Source organism: Athene noctua, chromosome 5, assembly GCF_965140245.1.
Source record: "Athene noctua chromosome 5, bAthNoc1.hap1.1, whole genome shotgun sequence".
NCBI classification, from domain to species: Eukaryota; Metazoa; Chordata; class Aves; order Strigiformes; family Strigidae; genus Athene; species Athene noctua.
Genome location: NC_134041.1, coordinates 12,364,265 through 12,378,303, shown reverse-complemented (window position 1 = coordinate 12,378,303; position 14,039 = coordinate 12,364,265). Strand labels below are relative to the sequence as shown.

The 14,039-nt window shown below is 41.4% G+C and overlaps 1 protein-coding gene across 7 annotated transcripts in view; it reads left to right on the top strand.

The window, feature by feature from the left end:
* The window catches only part of ST3GAL3 (ST3 beta-galactoside alpha-2,3-sialyltransferase 3), a 189,228-nt gene that overhangs the window by 115,464 nt on the left and 59,725 nt on the right, over positions 1 to 14,039 (top strand). For all 7 annotated transcript variants that reach the window (XM_074906359.1, XM_074906356.1, XM_074906358.1 and 4 more), the window contains one exon: positions 11,644 to 11,707. In XM_074906359.1, the coding sequence (XP_074762460.1) occupies positions 11,644 to 11,707 (64 nt within the window). The remainder of the gene's footprint in view (positions 1 to 11,643; positions 11,708 to 14,039) is intronic.

Here is a 14,039-nt window from a genome sequence, read left to right as displayed (position 1 = left end):
CCCATGCAAGGGAGTTTTATGACTCCTCTCCAAGAGCATTTGTGTGTAAAAGCCCTCAAAGTGAATGTTGTTCTGAACGTGAAAGTTTTTAGACTTACCCCAAAATTATGCTGGTTCTGAAATGGACTGTTGAAAAAGGAATAATGAACATCTCTTGTCAGATTGGAAACTGCTGTTATTGTTAGTCAATCACCTTTGTCCTGACTTATCTCCTAATTGAAAGAAGCACAGGAATAAGCAGGTGGTGATCCTACTGCTTTATGAACAGGACTTTCTGAGGTGAGGCACACAGTAGGAAGTCATGTGCAAACTCTTTTTGAACAGCTGTCTCTGAGTGTCCTCTACAAGGTATTAGAAACAGGTGAAGAGGATTTTATGAGGAGCAGTGGTAGCTTTTTCTTAAACTGTCTTAAATAGGCAGAGCGTTTTAGTATGGTTTGCTTGTTGACTCTGCCTCTGTTCACCAAAGATCTCTACCAAGGCTTGCTTGTGATTACTTGGTCTCCAGTGACTTGAGACAAAAGCAGAGCTGAGAACTGTCAGGAGTGTTGGAACTGATGCAGCAGATTGACGGTGTCACTGCATTCATTACAGATGTCTGTAGCCCTTTGTGAGAATTCTTGCTTTCTCTGTCTGTAGAGAATAGGGAAAGTAATAGATAAATTTCTGAAGAGCCATGAGTGTATTAGGTTTTGACACCACAAAGGGTGACTACAAGTATTTGGTTTGGCCTTCTGTGTAACAGTGGCTCTTGGTTTCAACCAGTGACTTTCTGCAGCTGGCCATGAATGTATGAGGTTATCTTTCAGAATCTGAATCAAGATTTTTCTAAATGATGAAGAATGACCATGTTGTCAACAGGCCGGTGTTGTATTTGACTGCGCTTTTAAAAAGTGAGACTGTTATTGCCAGGTTGAGCTTGTCTCCCACTGTATGACTTGACAGAATCTAGAAACAGCATGTGCGACTCTGAGCCCTTAGAAATGATGACTCCATCTCTATTAATAAGTAAAATGGCTGTCCTCTGGTCCTGAAGGTAGCTGAGCTCTTGGTTCAAACAGGTTAACTCCCTGCCCCCCCCCCAAAAGAGGGTGTCTTTATCCAGGCTTCCGACCTTTCTTGGTAGCTAATACTGTCCTGTATTAGCCTGTGACCCTATGAATGCATGAGAATTATAGAGGAAGATATTTGTTGGCCCTGGTGAAAACCACTGGGGCCTGTGCTAACACTTCAATAGTATGGACTCGTGCAGGAGAGTGTGGGCCTGTACCCTGCTGATGATTTGTTTATAATTATGTGTGTAGTCAAAGAGAGGGATTTCATTCAGGAACACAATGAAACTAGTCAACTTTAAGTGTTGCTGAGAAGATCAAACTGTAGCAAGAAGTTGGAACTCTTAAAAGCTACAAATGTCAAGATGTCCCATGGGGGACAGCTCAGGCTGCCGAGCACCCTCCTGTGTGCCAGGCTATTGTTTCCACATTAACTGGGATGTTGGAGTGCCTCCCACGTTTCATCATTTGTGAGGGTCTAATTTGCTTGTAGGAATTCTTCTTTCCCAGCACCCGCCAAGCCTCCTCTCGCAGCTTTTTCAGTGAAGAGCAAAGAGACTGCAGCAATCTCAGGCTCTTAAATGAGTTACATGGAGATTTTTTTTTAAATTGAAATTTCTTCTTTTGTATTTGTACCCTTTTCTAGCAGTGCCTTTATCAGTGTAACTTGTGGAGGTATCAATATGCACATGCTGTCTATATTGTTGCAGAGATCGTCTATCGTGTGCACTGCTTTCAGGGTTAAATTTGTCAATGAAAAAGCAATGGAAAAACTGTTTATAGTGTTAGTGAGATTATTAATCCCAGAGGGCCTCCTCCCCAAATTTACCTCTGTAGCTAAAGCAAAAGGAAAGACTTATTTGGAGAAAGGCAACAAACAAGACTGGAGAAATACCTGACTATTAATAGAATTTCTCAGTACATGTGGCTTAAAGAATATAAAAGGCTTTCATAAGAAAGAGTAGCTAATATCTGGCATCCTCTCTGTGTAATGAGGACGGGAGAGTTGCTGCAGGGTTTTTTATTTTTAATTAAGTGAAAACATACGGCACAGCATACACTAAAAAACTAACCAGACATGATCCATGTAATATCTCTTCCATGCATTTAATCAGTAATTGTGTCATTGATTAGCAGTAATTATAGGTCTTCACTTCTACCTTTGTTCTGCTAGATTGTTTTAAGCAGAGAGGCTGCTTTGTTGGCCCTGAATCAGTTGGTCTTTGAAGGTGATATTTATTTCTTTGGGAGCGACTGTCTTGTCACCATCTTGGAATTTGCCTCCCACCAGGAATCTAGGAAGCAATTTTTCCCCCACTGTGATAAAGGAATATTAAGAACTTGTCTGAAGTGCTACAGTTTTGTCAAATGTAGTATGTACTACTGGCCAGGAGACGACTTATTTTTGTCTGATACAAGAGGGGCATCTGGAATTGGTGACACATTTGGTGACAAAGAAATCAAGTCTTTGCCCAGAGCACTACTGCTAATAGATGTATTTATTATGCAATGGTTAATTGTTCTTGCGCTCGATTTTCTTTTGTGTTAGTGCTTCTGGGAAGAACCATGGTTCAGTGCTGCTTAGCAGTGGTTTCATTAGTCTCATGGGAGAGAGGTCATTCATCTTCAGTGAAAATGTCGAGTTTTCAGGCATGTGGAAGTTGGCATATCAAAATGTCACCAGGAGAAAATCTCTTTACTTTTCATGCGTGTTCTTTTCTTGCATAGCTTTTTCTTCCACATCAGCTTTCTTGGCATGAACAATACTTTGTCTCTGAGAAAACTTACTCACTTGGACACACAATTGAAATTTACATCCAACCCAAAGAAGAAGTATCAGAAAAGTAAGTCTTTTCTAACCTACTCTTCCAGTTCTTCATAGAGGCTGGAGTACCACATGCAGGCACCTTCCCTACATTTGACAGAGTCTGCTTGATAATGAGGTGTCTCTTTTCTGCTTTAATTCTCCAAACTTGGCCTTATTTTGTTAGCTGTACTCTTATACAGATGATTTTCCTACTGTGAGCATTTTTTTGTTCTTCCTGCGTTCTTCCTTTAACAAATAAGAAGCACAAGCATGTATGGCTGTTAGTTCTGTTCAGAATAGATATTAACCCAAGATTTTTGTTTCTTCTTGAGTTTGAGGCAGATTTCTGAACTAGTTTCCACTCGAATTTTACATTTGACCAAAATTGGTAATAGTTGCCATTATCACACGAGAATATAACTATAAAAATGTTGCTGTTTCCCCAGGGAATCTAGCTGATTTTATAGTCTCAAGAAATTAAATGAGAGGTTTGAAGGGAAAAAAAATTAAAAGTTTCAGAGGAGGTAGAGGATCAGCTTTTCATTACTGAATAAAGCCTCTAAAGGGAAGTTCTGTTGTGAATTTTGAAGTTAAATCAACTCTCACTCTTGAGCTCTCTTGATGAAAGTACAACCCTCCAGTTCAGTCCCTTATTTCAATCCGAATTGGTGCTTTGCTGTTGAATGTACTTATGGAATAGTCTTTCTCCCAACTCACTGAGAAGGGTAGGATGCCCCGGGGAGATCTGAAACCCCAAATTTGCAGTTAATTGGATGACTCCGTATTGGAGTTCTTCCCTGAAGTGTAGAAATGCATTTGAGACATGGGTATTATTCCTGTCTTTTACCTCCTAGAGGGAAGAGCAGATCTTCTCTTAGTGTTGTGTTTTGAAGTGCCATATCTTAATGCTTCTGTAAGGGTCAGGAGGATTAGAAAACACGGTAGTAGTTAACAGAGATTTTTGGCCTTGAAGACATTGCCTGGCCACCTGGGAAGTGGCATCAAAAATGTAGCAGGAACATCTCTCTATAACAAATGTATTTATTTTCCCACTTGTCTTTGGAGAGCACATTGTGAATCTTTCAAGGACCATTTTCATTTGGCGTGAATTAGCCTATTTCTATAGGCTTTATTACTTTCTGTGCATCAGACTTGAGTTTGGATCAAAATGGTTAATGCACAGTTATTGCAAAATGTTGCCCATTTTTTGGCATAATTGTTTTTTAAATTAATGTTCCAACTTTCCAAGCCCTGGGATTATGTCGGGAACTCAGCTTGTATTCTGAAAAAACAAACTCTTGGTTGTGAAGAAAAGCTTGAAAAAAAATCGGTGAAGGATCCAAAACTACGATGTAAATGAAGAGTCCAAATGTTATGTATTTTATTTATATCTTGCTATAAAAAAAGGCCTTAAGGGCTTTCTGGAGCTTACATTTAACGCATGCTGTTTTCCTAAAATTGTTAGGGAGGTACCATGCATCTTCAGTCTTTCCTTTTTTCTTTTATTTTGTTTTTTGTATCTGTGGAAAACTATATGCCTCATAATACTATTAAAAATCATCAATGGAAATATTAGGATATTGAAAGTAATGGCAATTTTAAGTTCTGTTGTTGGTAAGGTTTATCTCAGTTAAACCACCTAAATCTAGTACAGCTAATGACCTCAAGTAACCATTCTCTTGTATTTACACACAAGATGTGATTTGGGGACAGATTTCTGCAGTGTGTAGTTAACTGTCTTTGAGAGCCAGTTCACGTGTTTTCAATTTGCTTCTAAGTTCTGGAAGTCTTTGTAGCTGCTTTCTCCTGCTCAGACCTCATGAAGTTAGCTGGTCAATAGTAAAAAGAAGTGGTGCAGAAAATTTCAGACTCATTTTCATAACTGTTGTACGCACTGGGTTCCCACCTTTGCTAAGATACAAATAATATTGTGTATCTACAGCTGGACATGTTGTTTCTGGGAGAGAGCTGGAGGACAGAAAATGTGGTGGGACTTGGATCCATGGCCTCGTGCTGGGCACCAAGGTGGCAAATCCTTCTGCCAAAGGTCACTCCTTGGCTCCTGTATGGGGTGGTATCTTAGGGAAAAAAGTGCTGAAGAAGGAACTTTATACTGAGCTGAAATTTCAGGTAGTGTGAAGGAAAAAAAATTGTGTGCACCGAGTTTGTGCTCACAGCTTGTTTGTAAATATTGTGATCCCTTAACATTGATAATGTTTAGCTTACTCTCCCCACAAAGCTGACACAAAGCTGGCGTTCTGTTATCATGGGATGGGGACTCATATGCAGAGGAGACGGGCATGCTTCAGGGATGTCTGTCAACCTCACTCTGGTCAGCGTATTCCCAAAAGCTGAAGCTGATGCGCAGTGCCCTGTAGAAGTGCTGGCTAGAGGTGTGGTAGCTGGGTGACCGGCTGTGGAGATGGGCACTGACCACAGCTCACAGGGCAAACGTGAAGAACTGCAGCCAGTACACTATTCCCAGACCCTAATGCATGGTATTCAAACACTGCTGGCAAGAAGGGCATGTAGACTTGCTGATTTTTGAGGAAGGTGGCTGGTATGGACCACTTGAAAAATTACAGCCTCTTCTCTTGGCCATTTGAGAGTGCACGAACAGCACAATTTGCCTGTGAGATGCCTGTAGTAAGCCCTGTGGAGGGGAAAGGTCTCCCATCTTTTTTTAATGATGCAAGCAAGAAGCTTATGCATTAGAAACAACGAAGTTAAGTGTTGTTGACATTTACAGTGAAGGTCTCCACTTCTCCACATAAATAACAGAGAAATAGGCTAGAATTGAGACTTAGGCTGGTTCTCACTGTGTGGTCACTGCCTGCCTAATTTCTATTTACTTTCGGTTTTTCCAAATATCTGAAAACTTCAGGGTCAGCTTGAAGTCAAGACATACTTGCATTCAGAGAAATCATGCAATCCTGAGCTGCTTTTGAGTCCTCTGATGTTATAAGGCAAAGCTGATAAAATATGTCATGATAACTCAGGATTCTTAGATAAATGTAGTCAACTCCTCCTCTAGATGAGAGGAAATGGTGCAGAGACTTCTTGCTTTGTTTGTATAGTAATAGTGTGTGCATAATGGTTGATAGATGAATCATTTAAATAATCTCCTGCTCTCCCCAGTAATCTAAATTCTCCACGACAAGAAAAAAATATAATAAACTATGGCTGCAGAAAACTGCAGTAGATTGCTTGCCCTGGTGACGTGTTCATTATTTAATAATGGGAGAAAGGGTGAAAACGTAGGATACTGGTGTTCATTTCCATTAATTTATCATTAAAGGATGAAGACCATGTAAGCCATGAAAGCCTTTGCAGAAGGCTCCTTATCTGGGAGTCAAAGGCCTTATTCTGTTCCTAGTTATGTCACTTACTTGCCTTATGATCTTCAGTAAGTTTGATTCTCTCAGGGTGTAAAGACATTTACTGCTTTCAGAAATGAGGAGAACAGGTGGAGAACCTGAGAGGGTGAATTCAGGAATATGCATGTATGTTTACATATGCATGTATCACCTTATACCCTTTGACTTGAAGGAGCTGTATAAAAGCCACATATTTTTACTGTTGGAATAAATTCACTTCCTAATACTTCAAATAGAATTAAACAGCACAAATGTTCCTCCCTGTGTATGTACACTATGTTCTTATGCCCACGGATGGTTTCCATAAGCAGAACCACTGCATTACAATTTGCTTTTTCTGATGTGAACTATTGGAGCTAACAAAAAAATGGGCTGCTAGTGAGCTGCTGCTGAGATGTGTGCCACTCTGAGGACACGGGTCACATCTGTAGCCCTAAGGATGATGGCACTGCCATTGCCATTTAAACATCAGTGTTTGACTACAGACTGGAGGAAGGATTTAGCATTGATAACGTCTGCCTTGAATCTCATGAGGATTAACATAAGGAACAGTACACAGGAAGCAATGCTGTTGTTGGATTTACTCAGCCTTCAAGCAGTTAGCAAAACTGTGACCACTAAATGAGTGTTGGATGATCAGCATGAGATGAGTTTGGTGTTTGAATTCAGTTTCCAGTGGGAAGTTTGTATTTCACAAAACATGCAGCTAATTAGCACCTGCTGGGCTGCCTGTTTGGCAACTGGGAAGAGGCCAAAGATTAAATGCTTTTCAAAGATGAATTCACCTTTTAATTTGTACTGGTTAGGGGAGGAGAGTGACAGGGAAGAAGTGCATGATTTTGCCTGAGCTGTTCTGTTCCTGCCTGCTTGGTATGTCTGAAGGATTCCATGGAAAGTGCAGGGTAGCCACGGTACAGTGCTGCCAGCTCTCCTTGTCTGGAATAAACATGATGTAGAGCTGCTGGATCTGCAGGAGCCACCTCTGTGCCAGCAATGAATGGCAGGTAATAAATATGTTCTGCTTGGTCTGAGCTGACCTTCCATGGAGCCCTGCAGGTCTCTGTACTGTGCTCTCCATGGTTCACATGTCTGGGCGTATGGTGCTGACATGTCTGCTGGCCTGATTTGCTGGGGTTCTGCATTGAACAAAGGTAGCAGAAACTTTTGCAGACTGGAAATGGTCCTCAAAGAATGAGAGACCTGTTTGAATGAGGATGTGTCTAGGCTAATGAATTCTGTTACACCTGAGCTGGCTGTGTGCCTGGGCCCTGGAAGCAAGAGGTGAGTGCACGCATACCTGTTGCTTGTAACAGGAAGGATTTTTTCCTTTGTAGTACTCAGAATATGTATACTCAGGCCCCTCCTGGCCCCTCCTTGGTGCACAGGTATACAAGGCAGAGCACACCCACCATTATGTCTGTTCTTCTTGCTTGCCAAGGAAGAGAGAAGTTGTGCCTGGGCTGACATTGTGTCTGCATCTATGCCAGGGTTTCTTCACAACATGGGTAAACCATCTGGGGGTTAAAAAAAAAAATCAAAACAAATTGTTTGCATAGCTGCTGTCCTAATAAAACAATCTTTCTTTTAGGCATGGGTTCACGTTAAAGCAGGGGCCATACACGGCTGGAGCTTTTAAAAGACAGAAAATAAAATCAATGGATGAATGGAGAAAAGCTGACAGTTACCAGGAACAACATGTGCTCATGTGCTGAAACACTGATCTTGGGTTGCGCTGTTCTTTGTTGTGTTCAATGCAAATAGGTCCCAGTCACGAGCTCTATCCCTCTCCCTTAAGAATATGCCTACCCCAGAGAAACTCGCTGCCCTGGGTGCCATCTGTTTGCACTGCTGTCCCACCCCAGTGGAGGGGTTCAGTGGCCAAGGTGCAGTATCCCAGGTCTGCTGCTGATCAGATTTGCTACTAAATCAGGTAATGGGTTAGTATAAGTTGTTTAGAAGCTTAGCATCAGTGTGTACAACATCAAAACTGGTTTGGTAGCCTTTGCCACTGTTCTGTAGAACAGTTGGGTTTTTTTAATCTGCCCAGAAGCTACTGCATGAAGATAGAACATGTCAGTTACTGCCTAGATCTTGGGGATACCAATCATGTGCAAACACTGGTGCAGTCTCAGTGACTTGGGTCTTGAAGACTTGGCCTTTCTTTTATCCTTGCAAAAATTGCTTTCAGTCCTTGACAGATCAGTATTCAGCCAGTGGCTGTGCACAAATCCTGTTACTTGAAGCAGGAAGGAATTTTAATTTGTATCATTTGTAATGTACTTGCACACATTGTTACCACTCAGTACATAGGTACGTAAGGCAGATGGCAGACTGTTCATCACCCTTTCAGTTTCTCACTCTGAAGAAAGCATGCTCCATCAGTTAACTTCACATAATGCACCTGCTTCCCTGGTGCCTCATTTTCTTTAGTCATACTCTGGAGATGAACACTGCTTTGTGTTCTGCATGTCACTGTCTGTGATGGTAGTCTTTGGATTGGTGATTTCAACTAACCCTCCATGTTGACCCAGCTGTGGTAAAAGATGCTGCCAGTGGTTCCTTATTGTCTTGTAGAATGTTGCAGATCAGCCACAGCAGCATCTGCTGATCCTTCAGACCTTGCCCCAAGGACATACAGAAGCTCCTTCTGAAGGAGGTCTTGTCCTTCCATCCTGGTGCCAGTGAGCAAGGTGCCAAAAGTAAGTGCCCACCTCAGCAGTCGTATAGTGTCCATTTTCTATTAGAGTTCCAGCTCAATCAAAAAGATCCAGTGCCTCTCACCTGCCCAAGCCATTAGCTTTTCCTGTTACTGCTTGTGACTCGTGCTTCTGGCTTCTGATGAGGGTGCTAGACTAGATGAGCTGGCACTGAGGGCATCTCTGACACCTTCATTCCTGCTGTGAGTCAACATTTGGCGGTGAAATGCTTTGGTTTTTATTGATCTTCATTCAGCAGTTTTGAATGATAACACTATGATTTGTGCAACTTCCAAGCCTTGGTGATGCCATGTGGTTTTGGACTGTGGGACTGCTGAAGAGATAGCTCCCATTTGGCCATTCATAATCTGTACTAAATGTCCTACATTCTTGTTTGTTTTGTTTGTGTTTTCTCTCTGGATGGATGATGGGAATGGGGACCATCCCCATCCCAAATGCTGCCCTATCCACTCCTAAAGTAGTCGCATTTCATTCCTGAGCATTCACTATAAAGGCATTACTAATTAGCTGGCAAGATGCGAAAAACAGAATTAGTTGAGTGTGTTAGTCAACTGTATTCCTTTAATGTGCTTTTTAATATAGTATAACGGATGGCTTCCAAGTGGTGTGTTAACTTGTGGGTGGTAGAACAAACCTGGCATAAGAAAAGCTTGGTAGATGGGAGGTTGCAGCCTTTGACATGCAATCCTTTGATCTCTTTTCTAAGAGTGTGGGAAAACAACCACAGTAACGTATACTGTCCAGTAAAAGTCAGCATATGAGACAGGCCAAGGAGAGGACTGTGGCATGGTGCCATTAGAGGTCACAACAACCTATTGCTGTTGCAGCAAACTTAGGGAAATAGCATTCCTGTTGGATAGGGAGCCTGCTGCCAGTGCATCAAAAGAAATTCTTCAGAGGAAGAAAAATTAAACAAAACCACTGTTTTCTTAGCAAAGTATGTTGCTTTTACCCTACAAATTGCCTATTTCCTTACTCCACTCCAAAATATGATCTGAAAGTAATCACAGTTCCCAGCTTGTAATGGTTGGCAGGGGCTCTCAGTAATACCATGTCAAAAACTTCCCCAAATCTAAAAATAACTGTCAGAGTTTTCTGTTTATCACCTTTGTTTGTCTGCCTTGGGTGTCTCACCAGCTTGTTGTCAGATTCAAAGCTGTTTGGCACATGGACTGCCTCAGGCTTCGGTGTTCGTCCCACACCCTCGTCCTGTAGTTTCTGCAGAGGGATATAGTAAATAAGAACAGAGCTCTTTATTTGAAAGGGACTCCCCTAACTGTGCTGATTGCACTAAGTAGTGTCTATCAGGGAAACTATTTAAGTTCACTGTAAACAATCACTTGATGTCAGTCTTCTTAATGTTCCTGTGTCATTTTTAATCTTTTGTAAGGAAATTAGACTTATTTATTCCTTTTGACTGGTTGTTTCCTAAGAACGTTTGAACTAGTTGACTGATATATTTAAGAAAGGATATGATAGATATTTACATTCTCCCAAGGAAAGTGGAAGGGGACTAATTGTTCACATTCTTTTCCAGTACATATGAAGGTCAGAGAAGCCATATTCAAAATCAGGAAAGGGAAGTGATTCAAAGTCCATATGGATCCAGGAGGATTCTGAGCTCATGGAATAGAAATCACCGAGGGTTGCCAGATATATAGAAGCATACCTGACACATGAAATTCCTGATTTGAAACTAATTAAATGGTAGAAGAAAATTTCACGGAAATATTATGTCTGTTTGCTTTTTTCTTATGCTCCTATTAGGCATCTGCTTAAGGCCACAGTCAAGAGTCGGGATTTGGAGACAGATGGACATTTTGTCATACCCAGTACTGCCATTCTGAAGTTACTGGTGCATTTGTAAATCCAGACTAGCCAAAGCATTGCTGCTTCTTGGCCCTGGACGGGTCATGGTAAAGGAGTTTGGATGTTTATGGGTTAGAAACATGGAAAAATTAGGGGCAAAGGACAAAATCTAGAAGGAAGCAAACTCAAAAATGTCCATAGTTGATAGAATTATTTATGTGTAATCAATGTGCTTCTACAATTTAATACATTTAATTTGTGTGTGTGTCTATGCTTGCATAACTTGTATCATCTGGTTGCCGCAGCATTCACTGGCTAGTATAGGTATCAATGTAGGGTGTGCTTCCATGGGCATTTCTTTAAGCAACTACGATGGTTTAATTGGACTCTGCCATGAATAAAGCCAGACTGAGGAACTGAACCCAAACTAAAAGTAACCCAGGAAAATAAAGAGCATCAGTTTTAACCTGGCTCTGTTCCTGCAGCCGGTTAACCGCTCAGCTGCACAAAAGCTTGTCTAAAAGCAAGCATTGACAGCAATACTGGCTTTTGAATGTCTGAAGTGTTTGTAAAACTGCAATCTCAGGGAAGTGGGTACAAAACCACTGCCTTAATCTGTACTGTGTTTGTTCCCTGTCACGCTCTCTGTGCAAGGCATTTGCACACTGCATCAGAATTTGGTACATAACGTGTCTTTGCAGCCGGTATGTGGAGGTCATTGTCCAGAGAAGATAGGAATATACAATTTAAAGTGTTTATTCCTAATGTGAACCTTATTTCAGTTCCTCCAAGTAACTGCTTCAGATGCTTTACATCACTTTGTTTTTCATTTCCATTAGAAGTGGGAACTTGTTCCTAATGTCATCTTCCTTTCTCCCCAGATAATCTGATCAAAGCCATCCTGTCAGCAACCAAAGATTACCGTCTAACTCCAGCTCTTGACAGGTAAGCTGAGACCTTTTAGAATAGAAAGAGTAGCAGTGATTATATTCCACATGTCCTAAATAAATTTTGCTAGATATTTTTGCCAGAAATTATTGCCAATAAATTTGGCTGTGCTTGGATATAGATCAGATGCTGGAAACCGATTCCTCTTTCCAGTAAATCTGTAAACTCTGGAGACCTCTGTTAAGTCAAACATGAGTAGAAAAAACCATTTACCTTTTGACTACTTCCTAGTCTTTTGTTTCATGTGGTGTTACAATATGCCCTCCTGACTCTTTTTCAAATAAGTAAGTAGCAGGTTTTCAATAAACACATTCTCTTTTAGGCTTTCTGACAAAGCAACAGGATCACAAGAATCTCTGAGAAGGAAAGAAGGGACTGACTTGTTATAACAATGTTTCACTAATACCTCACTCTTAAAGCAGGAATGTGTGATTGTGTTGGCCAAGCCTGTGCCAAGATGCAATAACAGTCTCTGGGGTTCTGTGGTTTTGGAATTGATGCCGTTAAAAGAAGCTCCTTTGATTCTTCAGTCCTATTGTAGAGGTTGATTCTGAAACCCACTGGCATGTTTACAATCAGATTCCCAATGATAGTCCTTCAGTCTTTCCTATCCTTACTTTTCTGTCATTCCTCCCCTTTGCCCTTTGGTTTAGAGCCACCTCCTGGATTAGAGATAATTTCTTTCAGAAGCTCTCAGAGGTTTTTACTGGGACATGATCTCTTTTCAGAGTCCTGGTACTACTACTTTCCAAGCACCTGGGCTAACAACACAGTTCCCGCTTTCTAAACACGTTGGTTTTATTTCCTGGTCCAGCTGCCCTTCTGCTCACTTGTTCACAACAAAGTTCATAAGCTTTTCCAGCCTTTCCATAGATCACCACATCTCTCATGTTGATTGTAGAACTTGTCCTCGTGTAGTTAGAGTTTGGAGTTACTCTCTATGTAAAATCTTATTCTTCGTTTTTAGCAGTCTGTGTGCTAATTTAGGTTGCTTTGAAGTTTGCCTTGCCTCACAGCAATGCCAGATAGGGTTAGCCTTCAGAGTTTGGATTAATTTGAGAAATGATGTCCAGAAGGCAAAATCATTTTACAAATGACCTTCTTAAAGATTTTGCACACAACTGAGTCTTGCCCATCTGGGGTTTATCTCAGCTCTGGTTGGAGAGTTGAGATTTTAATCTGTTGAAAAATCCATGTATAGATTCTTTCAGAAGGTTGCTCATGGGAAATTAGTATTAATGACAGAAGGCAGGTGGAAGATTCTTGCAGTGAAGATTAATGTAATTGTGACCCTTGCTGCTCACCTGTTTTTTGAGGAGTGGAATGTTTCAGGTTTTTTAAAAGTCATTCCTCAGGAGGTTGTGAAACATAGCCACTCTAGCATGAGCTTCTTACTTTGGTTTTATGTTCTTTATAATGGGTTTGGTGCAGAGATAGGAAAGACCTAACACTCAAGCCTTCATGAAACATATGCAAAATGCCTGAGATTTTTGTGATAAATGCAAAGCAGTGGATGTTGGTTGAGTAGTATCTAAAGCCTCACAGTCAAGTACTTCCCAGAGCCCTTCCAAGTGAGCAGGTCTTAAGATGAAAATTGAAGCTGATGTGGGAGAAGGGGACAAGAAAGGCTTGGGATAGCAAGGTGCAAAGTGAAAGCCTAAAGCACTAGGTAGATGAAGTTGCAACAGAGGTTATTGTGAGAGAGAGCTTGGGTACTGTAAGAGGTGTTAAGGCTGCTGTGGTGCTGCTCTTGGAAACCTGCTTGGTGAGTAGGGCATAGATGAAGACTTAGATATGCTTCCAGAAATGTTCTTCAGCCATGACCATCGATGAATTACAGTGCTGGCAGCAATGACTATCTGCCATTTTGGATTCCAGAAATGCTGATGGAACTGACTGATGAGGGAAGGTTAGGTATTTTCTCATCTTGTCTCAAGCTCAAAGCAGAGCCCAACAGTTCCTCTCTGTGGCAGCTCCAATGTGCTGGGAGCAAGGCCTTGGGGATTGGCTCATTCCCCTACTGATCACTGGTCAAGGAGAAAGTCCAGACCTCTCCCCTTATCTCACCACCTTGGAGCAACTGGAGAGGGCTTGAGCTAAGGGACCTTTGAAGGCCCCTTCCAACCCAAAACATTCTATGATTCTATAAGAGCTGAAAAAATGCCTTATTGTGAAAGAGTTAGATAAGAGACACAGCTAAAGTCTGTGGTACAAGGGGTCAGACTTAGGAGATTTTGTGAACCTTTCCATTTGTAGGTTCTCAGAAGTCTATTGGACTGATTCTAGCAGTAGGGAAAAAGCTTCAGGCTCACATTCTCTTCAGGATGGA